The 26,156-nt window shown below is 47.5% G+C and overlaps 1 protein-coding gene and 1 long non-coding RNA gene across 2 annotated transcripts in view; one reads left to right on the top strand and one right to left on the bottom strand.

Moving 5' to 3' along the window:
• The window catches only part of LOC307199394, a 68,925-nt gene that overhangs the window by 40,259 nt on the left and 2,510 nt on the right, over nucleotides 1-26,156 (bottom strand). The gene's annotated exons all lie outside the window — the stretch shown is intronic.
• SCAP (SREBF chaperone) overlaps nucleotides 1-26,156 on the top strand; it is a 73,163-nt gene that overhangs the window by 32,614 nt on the left and 14,393 nt on the right. Inside the window, exons 6-17 of the mRNA XM_079996395.1 lie at nucleotides 2,522-2,627; nucleotides 3,104-3,276; nucleotides 3,967-4,093; nucleotides 6,613-6,725; nucleotides 8,958-9,052; nucleotides 11,908-12,006; nucleotides 14,275-14,496; nucleotides 17,326-17,741; nucleotides 20,929-21,114; nucleotides 22,338-22,539; nucleotides 24,006-24,121; nucleotides 25,238-25,820. Of these exons, the coding sequence (XP_079852521.1) occupies nucleotides 2,522-2,627; nucleotides 3,104-3,276; nucleotides 3,967-4,093; nucleotides 6,613-6,725; nucleotides 8,958-9,052; nucleotides 11,908-12,006; nucleotides 14,275-14,496; nucleotides 17,326-17,741; nucleotides 20,929-21,114; nucleotides 22,338-22,539; nucleotides 24,006-24,121; nucleotides 25,238-25,820 (2,438 nt within the window). The remainder of the gene's footprint in view (nucleotides 1-2,521; nucleotides 2,628-3,103; nucleotides 3,277-3,966; nucleotides 4,094-6,612; nucleotides 6,726-8,957; nucleotides 9,053-11,907; nucleotides 12,007-14,274; nucleotides 14,497-17,325; nucleotides 17,742-20,928; nucleotides 21,115-22,337; nucleotides 22,540-24,005; nucleotides 24,122-25,237; nucleotides 25,821-26,156) is intronic.

Raw genomic sequence — 26,156 nt, forward strand, 5'->3', positions numbered from 1 at the left:
AGTTGTCTGTCATAAGGAACATGCTACAGTTCCTAGCTCGTTTTAATTGCCCTTTTTGGGACTTAAAAAGATACACATCTTTTAAGTTGTCTGTCATAAGGAACATGCTACAGTTCCTAGCTCGTTTTAATTGCCCTTTTTGGGACTTAAAAAGATACACATCTTTTAAGTTGTCTGTCATAAGGAACATGCTACAGTTCCTAGCTCGTTTTAATTGCCCTTTTTGGGACTTAAAAAGATACAGATCTTTTAAGTTGTCTGTCATAAGGAACATGCTACAGTTCCTAGCTCGTTTTAATTGCCCTTTTTGGGACTTAAAAAGATACAAATCTTTTAGGTTGTCTGTCATAAGGAACATGCTACAGTTCCTAGCTCGTTTTAATTGCCCTTTTTGGGACTTAAAAAGATACAGATCTTTTAAGTTGTCTGTCATAAGGAACATGCTACAGTTCCTAGCTCGTTTTAATTGCCCTTTTTGGGACTTAAAAAGATACAGATCTTTTAAGTTGTCTGTCATAAGGAACATGCTACAGTTCCTAGCTCGTTTAAATTGCCCGTTTTGGGACTTAAAAAGATACAGATCTTTTAAGTTGTCTGTCATAAGGAACATGCTACAGTTCCTAGCTCGTTTTAATTGCCCTTTTTGGGACTTAAAAAGATACAGATCTTTTAAGTTGTCTGTCATAAGGAACATGCTACAGTTCCTAGCTCGTTTAAATTGCCCGTTTTGGGACTTAAAAAGATACACATCTTTTAAGTTGTCTGTCATAAGGAACATGCTACAGTTCCTAGCTCGTTTTAATTGCCCTTTTTGGGACTTAAAAAGATACAGATCTTTTAAGTTGTCTGTCATAAGGAACATGCTACAGTTCCTAGCTCGTTTTAATTGCCCTTTTTGGGACTTAAAAAGATACACATCTTTTAAGTTGTCTGTCATAAGGAACATGCTACAGTTCCTAGCTCGTTTTAATTGCCCTTTTTGGGACTTAAAAAGATACACATCTTTTAAGTTGTCTGTCATAAGGAACATGCTACAGTTCCTAGCTCGTTTTAATTGCCCTTTTTGGGATTTAAAAAGATACAGATCTTTTAAGTTGTCTGTCATAAGGAACATGCTACAGTTCCTAGCTCGTTTTAATTGCCCTTTTTGGGACTTAAAAAGATACACATCTTTTAAGTTGTCTGTCATAAGGAACATGCTACAGTTCCTAGCTCGTTTTAATTGCCCTTTTTGGGACTTAAAAAGATACAGATCTTTTAAGTTGTCTGTCATAAGGAACATGCTACAGTTCCTAGCTCGTTTTAATTGCCCTTTTTGGGACTTAAAAAGATACACATCTTTTAAGTTGTCTGTCATAAGGAACATGCTACAGTTCCTAGCTCGTTTTAATTGCCCTTTTTGGGACTTAAAAAGATACACATCTTTTAAGTTGTCTGTCATAAGGAACATGCTACAGTTCCTAGCTCGTTTTAATTGCCCTTTTTGGGACTTAAAAAGATACACATCTTTTAAGTTGTCTGTCATAAGGAACATGCTACAGTTCCTAGCTCGTTTTAATTGCCCGTTTTGGTACCTTTCCCAGCTCTGTTGTACAGTGGTATGGTACCTCGGGTTACATACGCTTCAGGTTACATACGCTTCAGGTTACAGACTCCGCTAACCCAGAAATAGTGCTTCAGGTTAAGAACTTTGCTTCAGGATGAGAACAGAAATTGTGCTCCGGCGGCGAGGCAGCAGCAGGAGCCCAATTAGCTAAAGTGGTGCTTCAGGTTAAGCACAGTTTCAGGTTAAGTACAGACCTCTGGAACGAATTAAGTACTTAACCTGAGGTGCCACTGTACTATATCTTTTTTTTTTAAATAATATTTATTAAGATTTTGGAAATTACAAAAAGAAAAAAGAAAAATTGATCATACAAAGACAGAAACAAAAACACTACATAAAACATTAAATTAACAAAACAAAACAAAAACAATTAAAAACACTTCCAATATTTTCAAATCTTAACTTTCATACACTTGTTTCATTGACTTCCTCAACGCCTCCCTTTTTGTATTCCACTTCAATTAACTATTTCAGCAAGTCCTTTCCATCTTCATCTATTTTCTATCTTAAAGTTAATTTTAACATATTGTAACTTAGTTTTTTTCCCTTTTAATGCATTAACAATCTATCTATACCTAGTTCCTTCTAACATTTCTGCCCAAGCCATATAGCTTCATTCCACCTTTTTTCTAACATTCATTAATTTTACAATATTTCCGTAGATAATCTTTAAACTTTTTCCAGTCTTCTTCCACCGACTCTTCTCCCTGGTCTCGGATTCTGACAGTCATTTCCGCCAGTTCCATATAGTCCATCAACTTCACCTGCCATTCTTCCTGGGTGGTGTACTATATCTTTTTGGAGATGTGGCAACCAGAGCAGCGTGTGATAGTCTTCATTAAGCTTGGGGAGCCTCATTTGCTTCCCGGTTGTGCGACTTTGAAACCTCACAATGCGTCCCTCTTCTTTCCTCAGACCTGTTGTTCGGAGTTCCAGGGAAGTACAGTGGGGTGAACCTATATAACCGGAAGCGAGTGGTAACCTACACCATTACCCTGGGTCTTCAGCGCTATGATTCCAGGTATTTCATCCAGAAGATGATGAAACAGTCACCTACAGCTTTGGAAAATGCTTCTCCCTTATTCCATGTGTTGTTCATACTCCAGGACTGTATTTCGTTTTCTCAAGGCTGCCTTTAGCATGTTTTCCTAACAGGGATTGTTAAATCCATGTCACTTTCTCCCCTGAATAATCACATGTCAAAATGTCACGTTAACATCTCTTTTTACGCTCGATACACTGGCAAAGCCTTTATGCAAAACCTTCCTTTTCCTATGCAAATACTGAGGCACAACGGAGAACCAGTGGATTAGAATAGTAGCCGTGGTTGTGCAACACCGAGCCTCTTACGGCTGCTACACAGGTTACAAAAATAGGGCAGCTTTGCTGTGTGCCCTGTAACTTATGTGAAAGCTGGTTTTTCTCTTTTAAGACAAGGAGCACTGCATGCCAGTGCTTTGTAGGAGCTGTGAGTTGCCCTTGTGCTTTCCACGGCAGGTTCCTTGCCAGCCTCCGCTCCCGCCTCAAGGCGCTGCACCCCAGCCCCAACTGCACCCTGCAGGAAGAGCACATCACCCACGTCCACTTCAAGGAAGAGATTGGCATCGCTGAACTCATTCCCCTTGTGACCACCTACATCATCCTGTTTGCCTACATCTACTTCTCTACCCGTAAGTGTGAAGGGCAGATTAGGGCATTGCGAGGAGGAGGGCTCAAGCGACCGTGGGTGCTGCCCCCCACCCCTGGTTTTAACGCAGCAATAGAGAGGCGCAGAGCCTTTAGAGTTGTGTCTCTGAGCAGACTGACTTTGCTGGGGGAAAAGGGTAATAAATGCAGTACCTCGGGTTACATACGCTTCAGGCTACAGACTCCGCTAACCCAGAAATATTACCTTGGGTTAAGAACTTTGCTTCAGGATGAGAACAGAAATCGGGCAGCGGGAGGCCCCGTTAGCTCAAGTGGTGCTTCAGGTTAAGAACAGTTTCAGATTAAGAACGGACCTCCGGAACAAATTAGGTATGTATTAGGTACCACTGTACTTGGTATTGTGTGTGAGAGACAGAGACACTTTCTGGAACCTTAAGAAAAAGAAACACTGTTTTGGGATAGATGGCATTTCTTGTTGTCCCATCCTTCAAGGTGCTACTTTTGCACGTCCTGGTGCGAACCTCATTTTAGAGCGATGGATCGTGTTGTGCGTTGAGAGAGACACGCAGACCCGCTTGCGCATTTGCACATCAATCTGTGGATGGCACCTTTTCTGCCTTTCCCATGGTCTGGTTAGCGAACGCGTGTGTCCTGCCTCCACGGCTTTGTTGCTGTGTCTTACTTTCATCCGACGGTTGCTTTCTCTCCCTCAGGGAAGATTGACATGGTGAAATCAAAATGGGGCTTGGCTCTGGCTGCGGTTGTGACGGTCCTGAGTTCTCTGCTCATGTCGGTTGGATTGTGCACACTCTTTGGCCTCACACCTACGCTCAATGGAGGGTAAGCATCTAAATTAATCTAACTGGCAGAAGCTGGTTAATATGGTTGCAAAAGAGCTGCTGCTCTCCTTTAGTTCCTTCCTACAGCTGCCGTATTAATGACCTCCTTTCCAAGCAATGTCTCATGGCTGCCTGAGCAAACTGTATTATCCTTCTGCTGAGATGAGCTCCGTTAGTTGGATACCTAAAAAAGCACAGTATGAGTACAACAAATTCATTTGCAAACATCTTCATCTACACCAAACATGAATCAGAACTGGGATTTTACCTGTGTCTTTCTGGCAGGTGAATCGGTTCAGAGGTGGGGACGTTATTAGAACAAACACACCCCAATGCCTATCAGATTATCTTTAGATTAAGGCAGTGTTTCCCAACCTTGGGCCGCCAGCTGTTTTTGGACTACAATTCCCATCATCCCTGGCCACTGGTCTTGCTAGTTAGGGATGATGGGAGTTGTAGTTCAAAAACAGCTGGAGGCCCAAGGTTGGGAAACACTGGATTAAGAGACGGGTCATAAATTGATAGAAGCACCTGTTCTAACTGTGGTTTTGCCAGAAATTGTCCCAGTAGAAACCAGTGGTTCCACTGGCTCTCTCCAAAACAACCGTAATCTTTGGAAGCCACAGAATAACCTCTTGTAACAAGGTAGCTCTCCGGTATAAATCCAGATGTTTTAAACCTTGTGTGCTTGACAAAAATTGCATCCTGTATAAATATTTTCCTACAGGCCAGAGCTAGCTTTTATGCAGACACAGGACAACCAGATCTTGTAGATCACGGAACTTTAATATCAAATACATTACCGGGAATATAATTCCTTCAGCAATTACACCTGCAAACTGTTGAATGTGGATTTTGTACCAAGAAGCCCATTTAGTAGCTTCTTCAGTCTCCCATGTTTTTAGCATTTGAAATTTTCTAGCCCCCGTGGAGCAGTTTTTTGTAGAGCAATTTTCTAGCTCCCTTGGCTGGGGTGATTAGCTTAATCATGCATCACAACGTTGGAAAGCAGCAGAAATCATTTCATCAAGTTTAACATATTCTGCCCCATGGATTTGCTGTTTATCACACAAAGCTAAGAGTTGATGGGAAGAGGATGACCCCCACCCATGCGCCCAAGAATTAGGGACCAGTATCTCTCTTGGGGGGCCTTGAGATGCACTCAGCCTTTCCTTTCCCCCTGCCTGCCCTTTGTCGGAGTCTTGCATCATCTTCCCACGCAAACACAGAAGAGCATTACCACATCTCTCCCCGTGACCTTCCCCTTGTAGCACCACAACACCGCTGTCTCTGATGGGAGAGCCAGGCTTTCCTCAACTGGACGGTCACTTTGGATCCATGCCAAGTTGATCTGAGAGCCCAGCTGCCTTGTTTGCTCTCCTCATTGCTTGTGGGGAATGGTAAATGCTGGCATCTGAAGTATGTTTTGTCAGATGTGTTCATAGTAAATAGTATTGCCTGCCTTCCTAAAGATATTTATTTTCCAGTAGCTCCTATTTTCCAATAACCCCCCTAACTGTGCCCCTGAAGGACCAGGTGCGCAGCCTGGGAGTCATTTCGGACTCGCAGCTGTCCATGGAGGCACAGGTCAATTCTGTGTCCAGGGCAGCTCCATCTGGTATGCAGGATGAGACCCTTCTTGCCTGCGTACTGTCTCGCCAGAGTGGTGCATGCTCTGATTATCTCCCGCTTGGACTACTGCAATGCGCTCTATGTGGGGCTACCTTTGAAGGTGACCCGGAAACTACAACTAATCCAGAATGCGGCAGCTAGACTAGAGACTGGGAGCGGCCGCCGAGACCACATAACACCGGTCTTGAAAGACCTACATTGGCTCCCAGTACGTTTCCGAGCACAATTCAAAGTGTTGGTCTGACCTTTAAAGCCCTAAATGGCCTTGGTCCAGTATACCTGAAGGAGCGTCTCCACCCCCATCGTTCTTCCCGGACACTGAGGTCCAGCGCCGAGGGCCTTCTGGCGGTTCTGTCACTGCAAGAAGCCAAGTTACAGGGAACTAGGCAGAGGGCCTTCTTGGTAGTGGCAATTACCCTGTGGAACTCCCTCCCATCAGATGTCAAAGAAATCAACAACTACTAGACTTTTAGAAGACATCTGAAGGCAGCCCTTTTTAGGGAAGCTTTTAATGTTTGATGGACTACTGTACTTTAATATTTTGTTGGAAGCCGCCCAGAGTGGCTGGGGAAACCCAGCCAGATGGGCTGGGTATAAATAATAAAGTATTATTATTATTATTATTACTACACAATCTTTTAAAGGATTATTTGATCTCATTTCTATACTGCCTACCTCCCCCACCCCGCCCCAGAGCTCCAGGTGGTTCCCCCACTTCTCATTTAATCCCCACAACAACCCTTTGAGATTGGTTAGGCTGAGAGATAGTGACCTACCCAAGGCCACCCAGTGAGCTTCAGCCATTCTCTTCTGAGAATGAGACTTGCTCTGGTTACTTAGGCCAGGCAATTCCACTTTCTATATGTTTACCCTCCATTTTTCCTCTAGGGAGATTTTCCCTTACCTGGTGGTAGTCATTGGCCTAGAGAATGTGCTGGTCCTCACGAAATCTGTCGTTTCCACGCCCGTCGACCTGGAAGTGAAGTTGAGGATTGCGCAAGGTACGTGGAACGAAGACGGAAAGTTCTGCCAGACTATTGGCCCATCTCTAGTCTGTTTTTTTTGGGGGGGGGGACTTGATATCCCACCTTTCACTCCCCTAAGGAGTCTCAAAGCGGCTAACAATCTCCTTTCCCTTCCTCCCCCACAACAAACACTCTGTGAGGTGAGTGAGGCTGAGAGACCTCAGAGAAGTGTGACTGGCCCAAGGTCACCCAGCAGCTGCATCTGGAGGAGCGGGTAATCAAACCTGGTTCACCAGATTACGAGTCCACCGCTCTTAACCACTACACCACACTGGCTCTCAATCTGTTCTGATTGGCAGTGGCTTGACAAGCTCTTTCCCACACCTGGCATCTGAGATCAGTGCTTGCTGATCTTCTGCATGCAAAGTAATCCCTCTGTTGCTGATCTGTGACCTTTCCTCTGTGGTAATCCATGCCCCAGCAGTCATTCTGGGTCTTAGATGTGTCAAAGGCACGGGGTAGTATATTGGCGTGGGTCAGAGCAGCCTGGGGGACAGGCCCCATGACAGACTGAAGCCTGTTGCTCAATTGACACCAGATTAAACACACCGAGATTACTGCATGACACTCATTAGGAAATACAGGAGGAACCTAGCAATCCTGCTTTGCAATCCAGTCGCAATATGCATAGCTAAGGAGCACAGAAGACCCAATTACAAAGCAAGCAGTTTGATATCTTTGTCGTGTGTGGAGGTTGATTTAAGCTTATTTTAATAACGTATATCCTAAGAAGAGCCTGCTAGATCAGGCCAAGTTGCACAAGAGTAAATTCCCCTCCTGTAGTTTCCAACAACTGGCAGGGACACACAGTGAAGGTAGCAATTTGCACAAACCGAGTAAGGAAGTGTTCCTCCTCTCATTGAATTTTTAGCAGCCGTACTTGAGCCAGGAGCACCAAAATGTCTCAATAGTAGCAAAGCCAGTTGCGTTCTCCAGCCACTTCTCCAGCTTCTCCTTATGTGTCAAGTACAGTGGTGCCTCGCAAGACGAAAAGAATCCGTTCCGCGATTCTCTTCGTCTAGCGGTTTTTTCGTCTTGCGAAGCAAGCCCATTGACGGCTTAGCGGATTAGCGCTATTAGCGGTTTAGCGGCTTTTAGCGATCAGCTGTTAAGCGGCTTATCAGCGGATCAGCTGATAAGCGGCTTAGCGGCTTAGGAAAAGGGGGGAAAAGGGGGGGAACCCGCAGGAACTCGCAAGACATTTTCGTCTTGCGAAGCAAGCCCATAGGGAAATTCGTTTTGCGAAGCGCCTCCAAAACGGAAAACCCTTTCGTCTAGCAGGTTTTCCGTCTTGCGAGGCGTTCGTCTTGCGGGGCACCACTGTATGCTGGCTGTTTCCTGACAAAAGAGGCACGAAACTGAAGTGTCCCTCCAGAAGAGCACTTTGAACTTTGGGAGTTCAGCAACCCATTGATTTTTGCATGTTGTGTTTGACTTTTGTTGTGTTAATAATTTTTGTCATTTTGAAGAAGGGGTGGGGAGCCTCTGTCCTGCGGACCAACACCAGGCCTCCCCATTTGGCTTCTGAGGCGGTTTCCTCAAACTACGTTCACCTGTCTCCATATGTGATGCCTGCTGTGGGGCACTTAAGAGACACAGCTGCCTCTCCTGCAAAAAGCAGCTGTTGCGCAGGGGGTTCAGTCCTTCTTGGTGACTGCCTCCTCCCTCCCATCCAACTTTGGCAGATCAGCAGGACCACCCGCCTGCCACTCACATGACGTTGTTATATTAGATGATTGGCAAGTGGGTGGTCCCACGCAGCCACCAAAGTTGGACCAAGTGATGGGGGGAGATAAAGACCTGGCCCCCAGGCCAACAAGGCTCCCCTGTTGTAAATCAATGCCTCTGTCCCCTTAAAAGGTTTGTGTGTTGGGCAGTCGCTGCAGGTCAAGCAGGCCCACAGCTTCCAATCACTGGCCTTAACCTTATTTTCATGTGTCCCTTTTCCCCAGAGAGCCAGTGTGGTGTAGTGGTTAAGAGCGGTGGAGTCGTAATCTGGTGAACCGGGTTCACGTCTCCACTCCTCCACCTGCAGCTGCTGGGTGACCTTGGGCTAGTCACACTTCTCTGAAGTCTCTCAGCCCCACTCACCTCACAGAGTGTTTGTTGTGGGGGAGGAAGGGAAAGGAGAATGTTAGCCGCTTTGAGACGCCTTCGGGTTGTGATAAAGCGGGATATCAAATCCAAACTCCTCTTCTTCTTCCCCAGGTTTGAGCAATGAGAGTTGGTCAATTATGAAGAACATGGCTACAGAGCTGGGGATCATTCTGATTGGCTACTTCACCTTCGTCCCAGCTATCCAGGTACTTGGTGGGTTCTTGTGGGACAGAAGCCCTGCTTGGCTTCTTGGGGTGGGGTGGGGGTTGGTTTAGGCTGGCAATTACCCACCACCTGCAGAGCATCCTTGGACATAGTAGGGCTTAGGCTCCTGCCCTTCTTCTCAGACCTCCTGTGTTGCCATTCCATGTTAGTCCACAGCATCTTGTGCCATCTGCCAACCCTCTTCCTGCAGTTGCCAAAACTTTCAGTCAGTTCAATCTACCAGCTCATCATATGTCACCGTGTTTTCATTTGGCAACAGTCAGTTGTGTTTCTGTAGCCCTGAGACACTTCCCTAGTGGGGCCCCCCTTGACAAGTCTAGTGGGGTCCCCCTACAAGTCCCCCTAGTGGGGTCCCCCTAGTGGGGTCCCCCTACAAGTCTAGATGGGGCTTGGCTGTTGGGGCGCCTCAGCCATCCATGTTGCCATCTTGCTACCTTCTAGATCAGTGGTTCTCAACCTGTTGTGGGACTACAACTCCCATCATCCCTGAGCTCTGGCCTTGCTAGCTAGGGGTGATGGGAGTTGTAGTTCAACAACATCTGGGGACCCACAGGTTGAGAAAGGCTGCCCTAGATGCAGTTCAGATGGGGGAGAGTGCGGCATTCCATTTATTCATTCATTCACGTGCCACTTTCCCTCCCAAAAAATCATGCTCAAAGCAGCTTACAACAGGAAAGCGTTTCAAAACCAAACAGTGCAAAAGCAATTTCATAACAACAGACCCAAATGACACAATAGCAAATGTAGTAACATGCAAAAACCAAACCAAAACTAAAACCACGTTTCAGTACTATAAATATAACAAGATTACATAAACAACAGCCAGCATCCCATAGCAAAACATAACAAGGGAGTTCTCCTTGGTCCCAGAAACACCCCTCCTGTGACGTTGCTCACAGTCCCCTCTCCTGCAGCAGCTTCTTGCAGAGCTTCCAAGGACAAAGGGTGGGATAGCGTGAAACAGCCCTCCCATAATGTAACTCACATTTTACCTTGAAAGCCACTCAGTCTGTTGAGACTTGCATATGTCTTAGGGAATGCTTTCCGTCACCACCACTGTAAGGCCCCCGCAGCCTGTTGAAGGCAGCTGCTTCGTAATAGTCCACTCCCTGAACTGGTTCTGTTCCTGGCGGGACTTCCTCTTCCAAGCCTGCCGTGGCCTGAAAGGGTTGCTTGCCTCTGTTCCCTTCTCCACAGTTCATAGATTAAATATCGTTAAGATCCTTTTGATGGGATAGAAAGCGTATTTTGAGCTGATAGGCAGAAGCTTGATGCCTCCTGTCCTGTAGCAGCAGAATGGCGGCAGATTCTGGTGGCTGAAATCCAAACCTTCCAGCCCTGATTTCTGCATCTTTGCAATAATGGCGCCTAGAACAGGTCTGCTTGTCTGCCCCTTATCTGTGGCCCTGAACATGAAGGACGCAGAAGAGATAATGCTTAGCATGCTTGTCACAGAGTCCAAGGTATCCTGGCAATAGGGAGCCAAGTTGCCACAGGCTTCATGTGCTTTTGACCCTCGCCCCCTTCGCTTGAGGTCTGGTGCTGCAATTTTTGGCTAAGGACATGTACCTCATTATCCCCTGGGTTTAGCCTACTCAGCCTTGGCGCTCCTCTTGCTCTCTGGAGGTAGAATTGGTCCCTCAAATAGGTGACCTGTTGTGTCGAGAGATGTGGGAACACACATGTTCACACATACCCTTACCTCCTCCCTGCTCCCTGCACTGGGCAGCACGGATCCTGAAACAGATCCTAAATATACCTTCCCCAAAGAACTGGAAGCATTTTTGCTGGGGTTGATGGGGGAAGAAATTGCGAAAGTGGACCAAAGACTATTTTTATACGCCACACTTGCGGCAAGAACTTTATTAGCCCCAAAGTGGAAATTACAGGAAATACCAACGATTGCGGAGTGGCAGACGAAAATGAAGGACAATGTAGAACTGGCAAAACTGACTTGCAGAATCAGGAACCAGGAGGACTCAAAATTCCAGAGAGACTGGAGTAAACTTATCGATTACGTTAATAATCATTGCGAAAGTTTGAAGGCACTAGCAGGACTGAAATGATTCCTACGACGTGGACTTTATAGTTTAAGTTATAAATGCGAGATACAGATTTATAATAGAAAGCTTGTTAAGGGATGGGAAGGAAGGAAGTCTTGAACTTGGCAGAGTGCGGAAAGATTGGATTGGTGATGTCAAGTGAAATTACAGTGGTGCCTCACAAGACGAAAAGAATCCGTTCCGCGAGTGTCATCGTCTTGCGGTTTTTTCGTCTTGCGAAGCAAGCCGCTTAGCGGATTAGTGCTATTAGCGGCTTAGGGACTTAGCGGACCAGCTGATAAGCGGCTTAGCGGCTTAGTGGATCAGCTGATAAGCGGCTTAGCGGATCAGCTGTTTAGCGGCTTAGCGGATCAGCTGATAAGCGGCTTAGCGGCTTAGAAAAAGAGGGTGGAAAAAACCCCGCAGGAACTCGCAAGACATTTTCGTCTTGCGAAGCAAGCCCATAGGAAATTTGTTTTGCAAAGCACCTCCAAAATGGAAAACCCTTTCGTCTAGCGGGTTTTCCGTCTTGCGAGGCATTCGTCTTGCGGGGCACCACTGTATTGTTTGATGAGAAAACGAATAAAAATTATATTTAAAATAAAAGATGCTGGAACTGCTGCTCCGGTTGTTGAGTGAGAACTGCTGAGTCATGTCTGGCATAATCAGCTCCCAGCTGCACACTGTTTCTTGCTGCACAAAGATCTGCATTTGCTGCCTGCTCTGGGGTGACTCTCCCTGCTGGAAGCTTAGTACAGCAGCTAACAAACACCCTCTTCTCTTGTGTCTTGCAGGAATTCTGCCTTTTTGCTGTGGTTGGCTTGGTGTCCGACTTCTTCCTCCAGATGCTCTTCTTCACCACCGTCCTGTCCATTGACATCCGCCGCATGGAGGTAAAAGAAGGCAGTAATAATAATGATTATTTATCACTTGTGCCCTGCCCATCTGACAGGGTTGCCCCAGCCACTCTGTTTTTTTTTAAGAATAATTTTTATTAACCGACCAATCACATCAAATCAAACCAAATTACATGAATTCCAAATTACACAGCCGAATTTTAAATTTTTGTTGGGGGTACCCATATTTTAAGTTCTGAAAGGATCCAATCAACTTCTTACTTCTTACTGCTGTTTTAATGTCCACAAATCTAACCTTATGATGTTCACAGTACTATCCAGTCCTTTCTTATTATTGTTCCACATCTCTTGTTGTTATTTTCATATATTTTTCCTTTCTCTTTGTGACCTCTGATAGTCTCCGCAAGCTGGTCAGAACAGTTTGTAATCCTGCGTGGATATTTTTTTTTTTATCCAGTAGCCATATCCAGACGTTTTCCATATAACATCACTTCCATACATCCAAACAGTCTTAGCGTCATTAATCTTCACCAATCTGCCTCCTTTCTCAAAACCTCTGAGGAGATTCACTAGGAATGCAGTCTGAAAACAAATCCGTTCTTCTTCCCGGCTATAAATCCTTTGGCAAGATGGCGACTCCGAATTAATTGCTGTGCCATTCCCAAAAGCTCTTATTGCTTCTCGGTCTTCATAAAGCATACTTTTGGTTAAAGTTTATCTCCACACAGACCTTAATCATCCTGCTTGGGTCAGTTCAACCGACGGTTCTAATGAGGAGGGGTTCTTGTAAATCACATAGAAGGAAAGTAAGAAAGCTCCCCCCCCCCATTCAGCCCCGTTGTCAACATACCCCGCCTTTGGTGTATCTTCATCGTAAAATATTCCTGTTTCTCCAGCCCATCGTCTTTTTTCGCAGAGGTCACTTAAATTAGCAGACTTCACTCCCCTTCTTCACTTGAAATATGTGCATTTGCTTCTTTTGTAATTAATTATTCCAAATTGCTGCAACTAGTGCGCGATCAGAGACAGCGTCCAGGAGAGCCGATGTCCACATGGGGGCATTCTGCCTAGGGCCCTCACCCCCTTCTTTTAAATTAGGGAGTGATTTATGGGCACAGCAGGCAAGGGCAGTATTCCCCATTTCCTTGGGGGGTTGCCCCAGCCACTCTGGGTGGCTTCCAACAAAATATTAAACACACACACACACACACACACTACATCAGACATTATAAACTTCCTGATACTGGGCTGCCTTCAGATGTCTAACGGAAGATCGTATAACATAATTGTTTATTACTTGCAGTGGTTCCCAGAGGGGGCCGTGGGATTCTCTAGAGGGGAGGCAGGGGGTGCTGGAAGTATATATGACTATCCGACCATCACTGAATCAGGTTTATAAGTACCGTCAAATGAATTGAACTAGGTAATTATAATTGGATTTTGAATAAATGTGCAAAAATTGCCACTGTTTTGAATTGCATTGTGTTGTAATCTTCCTTGGTTGGTTGTGCAAAATGTTCTGGAAAACGCTTTTTACAGGGAAGGGGAGGGGGCACTGGGGATGAGTTTACAGAATCAAAGGGGGGTGAGCTAACCCTTGTGTGCTTGGCTGGGTGTCTTATGAGCTGAGAGGAGCAGGGATTACAAGATCAGGCACTTCTGAATACAGAGGTTCAAGTCAGCTGTACGTGGATGACTTAAACTGGCACTTGTCATTGGAGGCAATTCGCTGAACACAGATTCAGGGCACAGATTCGGGATTCTGTGTGCCACAGTGTGGGACGCCAATGGCCAGCTTCTCTGGCAACCCTGTGTTTCAGGCCACCTTAAGGTCCACAAATAACAACACTTTGGAAGTCCCGAGCCTCAAGGAGGTTAGATTGGATTCAACTAGGGCCAGGGCCTTTTCAGCACTGGTCCCGACGTGGTGGAAAGCTTTGTCACAAGAAACTAGGGCCCTGCGGGACTGGACATCTTTCCGCAGGGCATGCAAGACAGAGCTGTTCCACCTGGCCTTTGGTTTGGACTTGGTCTGACCCTTATGTTTCCCTCCCCTTATGGCCTTAATTTTTCAGCTACTTTAAAATGAGGCTGCATTTTAAATTGCATTTTAACCTGTATTTTAAATTGCCCCCCCTTTCCCCCTGTTATATTTTTACTGTGATTTTATTGGTGTTAGCCGACCTGAGCCCGGCTCTGGCCGGGGAGGGTGGGGTATAAATAATATTTATTATTACTATCATTATGGTGAAGTTTGCTGTTGTCTTTCTGTCTCTGACCCCACCACTTTCCCTCTCTTGGCAGCTTGCGGATCTGAACAGGCGCCTCCCGGCCGAAGCCTGCATGCCCTCCTCCACCAAGCCGGCGAGCCGCTCCCAGCGGTATGAGCGTCAGCCAGCCATGCGGCCTGCCACCCCGCACACCATCACCCTGCAGCCCTCCTCCTTCAGGAACCTGCGCCTGCCCAAGCGCCTGCGGGTGATCTACTTCTTCGCCAGGACCCGGCTGGCACAGAGACTCATTATGGTAAGCCCTCAGCCAGAGCAGCTTTGTGGGCGGTGCTGCAGGAAGTGGGGTGCTTGCAGTGGGAGGAACAGGCAGGGCTTTTTTTTAAAAAAAAATAATTTTTCTTAACTGGCCAATCACATCAAATTAAATCACATCGCATAAATTCCAAATTACAAAGCCAAATTTTTAAATTTTGTTGGGGGAACCCATACTTCAAGATCCAAAGGGGGATTCAGATCATCTTCTTATTACTGCGTTAATGTCCAAATCAGTCCCAATCAGTCCAGACAAAGTTCATAATTCTATCCAGTCTTATCTTGGTGTTTCCACATCATATCTTGTTCATATAATTTCTCTTTTTCCTTTACGATCTCTTCTGTTAGTCTCCTTAAGCCGATAAGCAAATATAATAATCCTGTGTGGATTTCCCGTTCCTCCAAACTAAGTCCAGATGGTTTCCATATATCTCCTTCGTAGATAACATCGCTCTTTCCATCATAAATTAGTCATTTGTCACTCTTAAGTCCCACCGAGAAGTTGATTCCTCTCTTTCTCCTCCCAGACTCAAGAGCTCCAACAATGCCTCCCAAAATGGCGACGGCATTTTTAACTGCGTCATTCCAAAACTCTTAGCTTTCCAGCTTCGTCTTGAAACATTGCTTTGGTTCGAAAGTTTATCTCCACACAGCCTTAAATCCACAGCTTAAGTCCTTAAAACGACATTTCTGACTCGTTAGGGGAGGGGATTCTTGTTTAATCACATAAGAAAAGAGGAAAGTTTTTTTCCCCTCCCCCATCAGTCATTTGCCGTACCATATCTTGACGTATCTTCTCATATTTTATTCTTGTCTTGTTATCAGAGATCTCTTCTGTCAGCAGTCTTTACTCCCCCTCCTTCCTTGAAGTATGTGCAATTTATCTCGTCCAAATTGTTTCTTTTGAAGATTCTTGCAGCTAGTGGCTCGGATCAGAGATGGCGTCCGGGAGTGCCGGAATCCCACAGGAGGGCTTTGTGCCTAATGCCCCCACCCCCACAAATTCGGGGGTGGTATAGGGCACAGCAGGCAAGGGCCGTCCCCCCCACAATCCTGGGGGGGTTTAAGGAGGCTAATTACCCCCATCATAGCCTCCAAATTATCTCGTGTGGGTCGGAGAGATGTTATTGTCAGCCATCTTCCGATGCGCCACCTAGTGGCCCCCCGGAACAGGCAGGGCTTTTGTCAGCTGGGGAGTGGGGCAGAAAAGCCCTGTTGGGCTGAGGGCAGGGCTGGGAGGCAGAGCACGAAGAGGCAGCAAGACCCAAGGCTGTAGGGTTAGCTGGCTAGCATGGCTGGCTCCTTCTACCCATCATCTGCCTGGGTTTGTGTCTGTGGGCGCTGGAACAATGGCATGAGCCAGAGGGTGGAGAGTTGTCGGGAGGCCTCGTTCCCCACCCCCCACCCCGACTCTGAAATCATGGTGACCTCACTGCTGCTTCTTTTAATGCCTTCTGTCGGCCCTGTAAGACAGAGCTATTCTGCCTGGCCTTTAATTTGAATTCAGCCTGATCTTTTTTTTCCCTTCTCTTCCCTCCCCTTTTATGAAGATCACCCGCTCTGATCTTCCCTAATTCTCCCCTGACCTCCTCGCTGGCCCAAGTAGAACCAATTCAGCCAGCTAGCCCTGGGGATTATCTAATTGATTTTTTAATTTTATTGTTATTCATGTTTTTATACTACATTTTATGCTGCTTTTATAATTAAGTGTTTTAAAGTGTTTTAAATTTGTTGTTAGCCACCCTGAGCCCGGTTTTTGAACCAGGAAGGGCGGGGTATAAATAAAATATTATTATTATTATTATTATTATTATTGAGGGCTAAAATTTACAGAGATTGTAAATTTCTTTATGTCTTAAAAGCGGCATATGAATGTTATATATTAGCAGTACTTGAGGTAGCCTAGTCATCTGGGAGGATAGATGTTGGTGCACTCGCCCACGCCATGCCTAAGGACTGGGATTTTGGAGGGGCAGATAATCATCCGTAGTATTTTTAATATGCAAGATCCCTAAGTGGTTTATGTAAAACACAGTAAGCTTTTTTTTAAAATAAAGTATATTAATGTTTAAAACCAAGAACACAAAGAGCGACATCAGAAAATACAGAGAAGCCATCAACAAAACATTCAGTTAAATATCAATAAATACTCAGCATGACAGTGTGATAAATCTTGTGGGATAGATGAGTCCTTAGGCAGTGTTTAGAGTTGGCCACTGTTTCTGGCTTGTGAACAGCACACAGAAGGGTGTTTGACCATTGGTCATGTCAACTGGGTCCAAAAGTAGCTGGAGTGTCTTGGGTTCCCTATCTGCATGGAGAACTACACCTCTTCGGTTTCCCTTACACTGTTTCTGGCTCTTCCATCAACAGACGGGTGCCGGGAAGTGAAACAAATTGGGGAGTGGCCTCAGTCTAGAAGAGGGCTGTGGATTTCTGAGGTCCACAAAGGTTCCTTTGCTTAGAACACATGGATTTTTGGTTCTGGGAGACTTTTGTGTCAGGGAAAGCAGGGTTCTGTGAGAGCCAGTGTGGTGTAGTGGTTAAGATCAGTAGACTCGTAATCTGGTGAACCAGGTTCGCGTCTCCGCTCCTCCACATGCAGCTGCTGGGTGACCTTGGGCTAGTCACACTTCTTTGAAGTCTCTCAGCCCCACTCACCTCACAGAGTGTTTGTTGTGGGCGAGGAAGGGAAAGGAGAATGTTAGCCACTTTGAGACTCCTTCTGGTAGTAATAAAGCGGGATATCAAATCCAAACTCTTCTTCTTCTGAACGCTATAATGCTCTCCCCCTTCCTTGCCTTCCCTGCAGACAGGGACCATGGTGTGGATTGGCATCTTGTTTTACACCGACCCGGCCGGCCTCCGCCCTTACCTGGCCTCTCAAGTCACGGAGCAGAGCCCGCTGGGGGAGGCAGGGCTGCCCGCCATGCCAGTTCCTGGGGAGGTCCTTCCCACCGGCGACGCCAAGCTGTCCCTCTCTGTCTTCGCTTCGGACCCTGTCCAGCAGCTGTCAGAGAACCAGACGCTGGATTCGCTGAGCAGGCAAGAATCGAGCCACCGTGCCAAGGCTGAAGAGCAGGAGAGCCGGGGGAGCAGCGGGCAGCCGGATCTGGGCCCCAAGGCGGAAGTGACATGGGGAGTGGAAGATGAGGAGATCTGGAGGAAACTCTCCTTCCGGCACTGGCCTTCTCTGTTCAGCTACTACAACATCACGCTGGCCAAACGGTGAGTGGCAAGAAACTTTGATAATACAGTGAAATTTTGAAACTTCGATAATACAGTGGTACCTTTGGTTGTGAACGGGATCCGTTCTGGAGGCCAGTTTGCAATCTGAAGCGCCGTATCTGCGCAGGTGCACAGCGCGATTTGGTGCTCGTGCGCACGCGCGAAGCGCAGTTTAACACTTCTGCGCGTGTGCGAGTGGCGAAACTCGGAAGTAACCCATTCCGCAGGACGCAACCTGAAAAAACGTATCATGAAGCAAACGTAAGATGAGGTATGACTGTATTTTGAATCGTTGCTAACGTTCAGCAGCACAACCCAAAGGTAATACAAGAAAGAAGGTTCCACCTAAAGATTAGGAAGAACTTCCTGGCAGTAAGAGCTGTTTGACAGTGGAATTTGCTGCCAAGGAGTGTGGTGGAGTCTCCTTCTTTGGAGGTCTTTAAGCAGAGGCTTGACAACCATATGTCAGGAGTGCTCTGATGGTGTTTCCTGCTTGGCAGGGGGTTGGATGCGATGGCCCTTGTGGTCTCTTCCAACTCTATGATTCTATGATTCTAAGAAGACAGCCCTAATGTTTCTGCCCAGGCAGAAAGCTCCCCAAGTCTCTCTCTCTGCTGCATCTGTGGACTACGTTGGTTAAGCAGAGGGAGGGAGTGTCAGTGGCCAGAGTCTCCCCTGTGATGTCGGGAGGTGTGTGTACTTTGAGATTGGCCTCCCAAGTTGGTGTGGAGTCTTCTGGCCCCTTGAGCTCTGGGTGCAGGACTGGCTTCTTCCTGTTAAAACTGTGGCGTTCCCAAAGCAAAGGAAGGATTGGACTCTGATTAATAGATTAATAGATTGACCAGCAATTATTGGGAGGGGTGCCAATAATAATTCCTGTCCACCCCTTGGCCCAGGTCGTTTAATTCACAAAAGAGCTTTTTTCACAGTGTTTGTAAGAACCAATCAGATTTCCTCTGAGCATTCCAAAAAACCCCACGTGGGGACAAAGTCAGATAGAAGAAATTCTTTTAACTACAAAGAAACTACCGTATTTTTCGTCCCATAGGACGCTCCAACCCATAGGAAGCACCTAGTTTTTTGGGGGGGAAATAAAGGGGGGGGGAATTCCTTTATTTCCCCCCCCAAAAGCAGGTCAGGGAAACCGAACCAGGTCGAGGAACAGTGCTGCGCCTCCATGCGGTCCCCCAAGCTTGTGGGGCTGGCCGATGTCTGCCTCAGGCGGCATGCTGCTATCCGCAGTGTGGGGAACCCTGCTGGGAACTCCTGCAGGGCTCCCCACGCTGCGGATGTCTGTCTGGCGCACGGGGCACTCTACTTCAGGGCGCCTTGCCTGCCGGGCGGCAGGCTGCTATCCGCAGTGTGGGGAACCCTGCTGGGAACTCCTGCAGGGCTGCCTAGGCTGCAGATGTGTTCCCGAAGCGCCAGGCGCTCTGTTTTCAGCGCGCCCGGCGTTCCGGGAAGCAGGCTACTATCCGCAGCCTAGACAGCCCTGTGGGAGTTCCCACAGGGCTGCCTAGGCTGCGGATGTCTTCCTGAAGCCTGGAGAGCGAGAGGGGTCGGTGCGCATTGACCCCTCTCGCTCTCCCAGCTTCAGCGAAAGCCTGCATTCGCCCCATAGGACGCACCCAGATTTCCCCTTCATTTTTGGAGGGGAAAAAGTGCGTCCTATAGGGCGAAAAATACGGTATTTGCTGCTTGAGCATGCATAGTAGTCCAGAGTAAATAAAATAGGAAGCAATGCTTTTAGGAAACCCCGGAGGTCATAAACAGCAGTAAACAGCATTTACCATCTCCTTGTGAACTCTCTTCCTGGCCCTCAGATCTATCTAAAGATCAAAGCAACCTACTATCTTTATGTAGTGAGGATGCCTGATGAAGCAGTTGGCCTGTGTTTCAGAATGCCTATACATGCCTGTCAGGTGTAGAGAAATAGGACAGATGCAGAGGCATGGATTGATCAGAAATCGTATCAAAATGGCTCAAACCCAGTCGACGCAATGCTTTCATCGCAGACACAAATGGCTTGCTCCATATTTTTTATAATTCCTCATAGCAATCCCACCTAATCACTACAAAAACGGTGGAACTCATTCCAACAGGAGGCAGTGATGGTCACCAAGTTGGCTTTGAAAGAGGATCGGACAAATTTATGGAGGAAGAGAGGGCTATTTGACGGCTACTAGTTGTGATGGAGCCTACGGTCTGCCTCCACGGTTTGAGACAGCAATGATTCCGAATACCAAGGCTCTTGTGCTGGAATCCTGTTTGTGGGTGTTCCACAGGCATCTGGTTGGCTGCTGTGAGAACAAGGTGCAGAACTAGATCGGCTCCTGATCCAGCAGGATCCTCTTATGTTCTTTGCTCTTGTATCCTCTGATAACACGGGGTGCTCTTCTTTCCCCTCCAGCCATGCATTTTGGAATTACTTCGTTTGTTTTGTTTACTTGCACACTGCTTCCTCGTCCGTGTTCTCAAAGTAGCAGTAGTATTTTATGGAAAAAAAACAGAACTCAGCAACAAGGGGTGGGGGGTAAAAGCATTGACACCTGGGAGAGAATTAGCAAAGATTCAGAAAGAACAGCAGGTGCAGTGGAACCTCCGTTTTTGAACATTTCGGAAGCCGAATGCCAAAAACACGGAAGTGAATGCTTCTCTTTTTGAACACGCCTCAGAAGTCGAACGGCTTCTGAAGTGTGTTTCTCATTTTTCCCACATTCAGTTTGCCAACAGGCCTTTGGTCCTCGGTTTTGAAACGTTTTGGAAGTCAACCAGTCTTCCGGAATGGATTACGTTCGAAAACCAAGGTTCCACTGTAGTGAAAAAAGATCCTGTTAAGGCTCATGTGCTCCAGCATAGGGCAGCCTGTTCCTGCCACCTTCTGAAGGAAGAGAGGGAAATGGGCAGGCAAACCTCACCTGGCCAGGAACTATTATTAATGGAGGCACCCCCAGTGCCATATCACAGTCTTGTTTTTGATAATCTACAAAAAATTGTAACTAAAAGCTGCCTTCTGGCTTATTCACACAGTACTGGACATTGCATCAAGCTAAGAAACACAGGCAGCGAAAAAGCCATGAACTGAGTGAATGGTGTCCTCTGAGAAGGCCTTTCTGCCTCTTGTCCCTGCTTTTTCTATGTTGGCCGGTCAGTCCTGTCATTATCGCTTCTCTTACTGCTCTTTCAGGTACATCAGCATCCTTCCAGTGATCCCAGTCACTCTGTACCTGAACCCGCAGGAGGCCTTGGAGGCACGCCATCCTCACGAGGCAAATCGATACTACCCATTCTTCTCACCGAGCAGTGAGAAGTCGGAGCAGGTGGCGGAAGGTGTGCCCAAAGTGCAAGGGCACCAAGACGTCACGCTGTACAAGTAAGAGAGCTGATGGGGGGGGGGAGATGCTGCCAAAGGGAGGGGTGGGGAGGGAAGAGGGAGAGCTGAGGGGGCCCATTAAGACACCCACTGGTTTGTAAGCCTTTGCCGGGCATGGCATGCCACTCTCCTGCTTTAGAGTGGCTGGTTTCTCAGTATCTTGCAGAACAGAAACTACCCTGTTTCCCCAAAAGTAAGACATCCCCCGAAAATAAGACCCACTTCCAGTTTTGCCTCTCACTGTAATATAAGGCATCCCACCGATTATAAGACCTCCCCGATAATAAGGCCTCCCCCGAACATAAGGCCACCCCGGAATATAAGGCCCCCGAAGCTACCATAAGGCGTCTGACTCCTCTGGACGCAGCTCACTGATTGGCCGCAGTGCAGCCGCAGCTGTTCAGGCTGTGCAAGGTCTCTTTAAATCAGAGAGCCCACGCCACCGCCGCCAGGACAAGCTTCCGCCTGCTGCTTGCTCTGCCCTGACGGAGTCTGGCTGACTCACAATTAGACAATAAATGTGTACCGTATTCTTCTTCATGGAAAAATAAGACAGCCCCTGAAAATAAGACCTAGCGCATCTTTGGGAGCAAAAATTAATATAGGACACTGTCTTATTTTCGGGGAAACAGGGTAGTGAGTTGGGTGAAAGATCTGCTTTTATCCCACACAATTTATCCGAGATGTGTGTGCACCTTAAAATTACTATAACAGAGCATAGCTCTGTCTTCTCTCTCAGCTGCACTGACTCAAGCGCTAGATGACCCTGCTGTAGCCGTTGGCACCTGTTTGGATCTGTTGTACTCTTTTCCTTTATTTATAGAAATCTTTTATGCCATGTCATAAAAAGATATATCAAAGCAGCTTGCAGCAGTAAAACCATAAAACCATGCAATAAAGAAGTTAAAAACAGACATCAGCTACCCCTTGTGGAAGGGTGCATTCTTAATTGCCTGCAAAGGCCTGGCAGAATAGAAAAGCTTTAAGCAAGTGCTTGGAAGTTGGCACAGAAGGCTCCTGCTGAATCTCTAGTGGCAGGGAGTTCCAAGGGACTGGGCCAGTGGCACTGCAGACTTGGCTCCTTGTTTTCCAGTGAGCCTCACCAACTCGGGGAATGACCAGCTGTGCTCCTGCAGATGTTCTCAGTGTACTTGAAATAATGGGATTGGAACCAAAGGTATTTGTGACTGACTGACTTCTCCATTTTCCACGAACCACCTCAGGGTCGCTGCTTTGGGACTGGCGTCTGGGATCCTCTTGGTCCTCCTGCTCTTTTGCCTGTACAAAATCCTGTGTCCCAAAAACTATGGGCAGAACGGGCTCTCCCACAGCCGGCGTCGAAGAGGAGACCTGCCCTGCGATGACTATGGCTACTCTCCGCCGGAGACAGAGATCATCCCTCTGGTCCTCAGGGGTCACCTGATGGTGAGAAGCAAGGGGCCTTGATGTAGCAAATGCATCTCATCCTCAGCTTCTCCATCCTGACTATAGCAGAGGCGAAACCACATAGAGAAAGCACATCTAAACATAATGCTGTTGCAGAATTTTTAAAGGCTGTGTTTTTTGACAGTCGATGCTGATTGGGGTCACAGAAGGGGGTGCTGTGGGGGCAAGAAACGCTAATGGGGGGGGCGAAGCAGGGCAAGGAACTGTGGGGCACAAAGCACCCTTTCCCAGTTGCCTGGCCACTGGGAATCTTTCCCAAAGACCTAGTCTTCGCCAGTCAGTGCCCATAAGCTTTCAGAGAGAGAGACAGAGCTGTTGCCTTCCTTCTCGGCCTGTTCATTCCTTTGAGACCCCTGGTTTGCCACTGTTGAAAGGATAGGAAAGAGGAATGATAGATGAAGAGATACCACGGAGGGGAAAAAGAATTTTTCTGTATGCAAGTACAGCTACTAGAATAGGGATTGCTGCTAGATGGAAGTCACAAACGTATACCCACAAAGAGGAGGAATGGATTTGTAAACTAAATGTACATTTAATTTTGGCCGAATTAACTGCTGTAATAAGAAATCGGTTGAATCAAAAATTAAGAAAGGAGTGGAAATGTTTTGATGAATATATGGCAAAATATTGCTCAAAAAATGTTACACTAATATGCCTAGATTAAAATGTGAAGTACTGGATGGAAGAAAAATGAGTAAGGAAAGATAATAATATATAGAGGATTTGAGAAGATTGTAGAATGCAAAGATTATTGTAAATTGTATAATGTGGAGGAAATCGAGTGGGGGCAGAGGGAAGTGGGAGGAAGGAGAAAAGAATAATATGGATTGAGGAAATGTAAATGTATGGGGGGGGGATGGGGAGGAAATGTGTTGGCTTTGGTACATTTGTATTGTAATGTAATACAGTGGTGCCTCGCAAGACGAAATTAATCCGTTCCGTGAGGCTCTTCGTATAGCGGTTTTTTCGTCTTGTGAAGCAAGCCCATTGACAGCTTAGCGGATTAGCGCTATTAGCGGTTTAGCGGCTTTTAGCGGATCAGCTGATAAGCAGCTTAGCGGTTTAGGAAAAGGGGGAAAAGGGGGGGGGGAACCCGCAGGAACTCGCAATACATTTTCGTCTTGCGAAGCAAGCCCATAGGGAAATTCATTTTGCGAAGCGCCTCCAAAACGGAAAACCCTTTCGTCTAGCGGGTTTTCCGTCTTGCGAGGCGTTCGTCTTGCGGGGCACCACTGTAAAAAAGAAAAGAAAGGGGGGGGGGAAGGATAGGAAAGAGGGTGCCAAACTGGATGGATTCGCTCTGGTCTGATCCAGCAGCCAGACTTTTAAGGAGGCAAGCCAGGAGGCATACACTGGAGTCCTCTTGTCCTCAGGGCACGATCCTTCCTGCATTGCACCAGTTGTTCAGCATTTGACCTGTTTTATTTTTTATTTATTTTTTGCAGGACATCGAGTGCCTGGCTAGTGATGGGATGTTGCTTGTGAGCTGCTGCCTGGTGGGCCAGATCCGCGTGTGGGACGCTCAGACGGGCGACTGCCTCACCGTCATTCCGAAGCAAGGGTAGGTTTGGCTTCCTGCTGCCTACCAGCTGTTCGGGCTGATGGGCTGCTAGCTTCAATGGCTCATCATGGAAATGTGTGCAAGCCCTTGCTTGGTTGCGGATTGCTGGCTATAGAAGATGCCCCAGTTTAAAAGGCAATAGTTTGTTTACTTAGCCATTTTTTTGCCATGTCCCTGTTGGAGTTGCCGATCCAGCATGCTCCAGTCCTTATTGCGGACCTGGGTTCAAATCCATGTGCAGTCTAAATCTCTGGGTTTCCCTGCTCTCAGCCTCACTTTCACAGAGGGTAGATATCAATAATCTACTGACAAGTGTGTTGTCTACCAGAATATGCTCTACAAATGTTAATGCACAAAAGGCTGTCTGACATCCCTTGAGAAAACGTTCCCAGTGAAGGAAAATTCTACTTCTGGCTGAAGTTGCTTTTTGGTGCAAGGTATGTTGCATCAGCTTCAACAGGTGCTCAAGCTGCACCCCAAACGTCTGCTGTCTGTTCTCTGGTAGTCTCTAGCTTAGACTTCTGCAATGTGTTATATGTGGGGCTGCCTTTGAAGATGCTTTGGAAGCTGCAGCAGCCAGGTTGCTCGCTGGGGCAAGATGTTCTGAACACAAAACAACAACCCCAGGCTGATTCCACTGAGCACTAGTTGATTCCTGGCCCAATTCAAAGTCCTGGCTTTGACTTAGAAAGTCTCTATACAGTCATACCTCGGGTTGAATGTGCTTCAGGTTGAGCGAGCGCTTTCGGGTTGTGCTCCACGGCAACCCGGAAGTAACGGAGCACATTACTTCTGGGTTTCGCCACTCGCACATGCACAGATGCTCAAAATGACATCATGCGTGGAAGCGGCAAAATGCGACACGCGCAGACGCGCTGTCGTGTCTTACGTTCCATTCAGGATGTGAACGGGGCTCCGGAACGGATCCCGTTCGCATCCCAAGGTACCACTGTAATCTCTCTTTTTTTCCTCACACCTGGCCACAAACTTGCAGAAGAAATTAGCTGCTGGAGTGGCTTCGGGTGGGGGTCTGCTTAATTCCAAGGTGGTCATATCCCTCTCTGTGCTCTGCTTGACCCCTCACCCCATGTCTTCCTCTTCTTGGCTGCCTTCCAGGCTGCGTCGAGAGAACAGCGGCATCTTTGATTACCAAGACTGCTGGGACCCTAACCGCCTCGAGAGCAAGAGTGGGCTAGATGACGGCTCTGATGGCAGCTGCCGCCGCCCCTTCAAGAGGGCCCGGAGCCCCCCGCAGCCCCTCCTGTTCAGCGACCAACCCGACCTCACCTCCCTCATTGACACCAACTTCTCTGAGCAAGCCAAGGCCGCAACTGCCCCAGAGCCCCGCCACCGCACCACCTGCGGCCGGCAGGAGTCTGGCTACGACTTCAGCAGCCTGGTGGAGAAGGTCTGCGAGGAACAGAACCCCTCCAACTGCGTGAACTTCTTGGGCTTCTCTGCCCCCTACGGACAGGTGGCCTTCAGCCCCCAGGCTGGCAGTGGGTCCAGATCCCCAGGCTGCGGGGGCGAGGAAGGGGACTGCGTAGCCCGCAGGAGCAGCCTTGGGGATGAGCCCTATGCTGGGCTGGAGAAGATGCCCCCCCTTCCCTCTTTGGGTGGTGACTTTGAAAGCTCCATCTGGAGCCTGGAGCTGCAAGGGAACCTCATTGTGGCCGGCCGGAGCAACGGGAGGCTGGAGGTAAGGAAGGAGGCTGGGCCTTGTTGGCCTTGGGCTTTTGGGGCCTGGGGGGAAGCAGAGCCTTCCATAGCTGTGCTTGTTCGGCTGCAGAGTTCCCCCCCAAGGCCAGAAAGGAAGAACTCCTTTAGGTTTTGATCGCAAAGGACATCAATGGAGGCATCAGCTCTCTGCCCTGAGGCTGTTGCACACAAAGCCATGTGCACACACACACACACCAAGTCCATGACAGTTTAGCACTGCTCAGGAGCCTTTGGCCCCTGGGCCCGATCAGGCCCACCAGGGCTCCTTATTTGGCCCTCCCACCTCTCCGCCACCTACTGTTGGCTGTGGGATTGT

Source organism: Podarcis cretensis, assembly GCF_951804945.1.
Source record: "Podarcis cretensis genome assembly, chromosome: 12".
Lineage (NCBI taxonomy): Eukaryota > Metazoa > Chordata > Lepidosauria > Squamata > Lacertidae > Podarcis > Podarcis cretensis.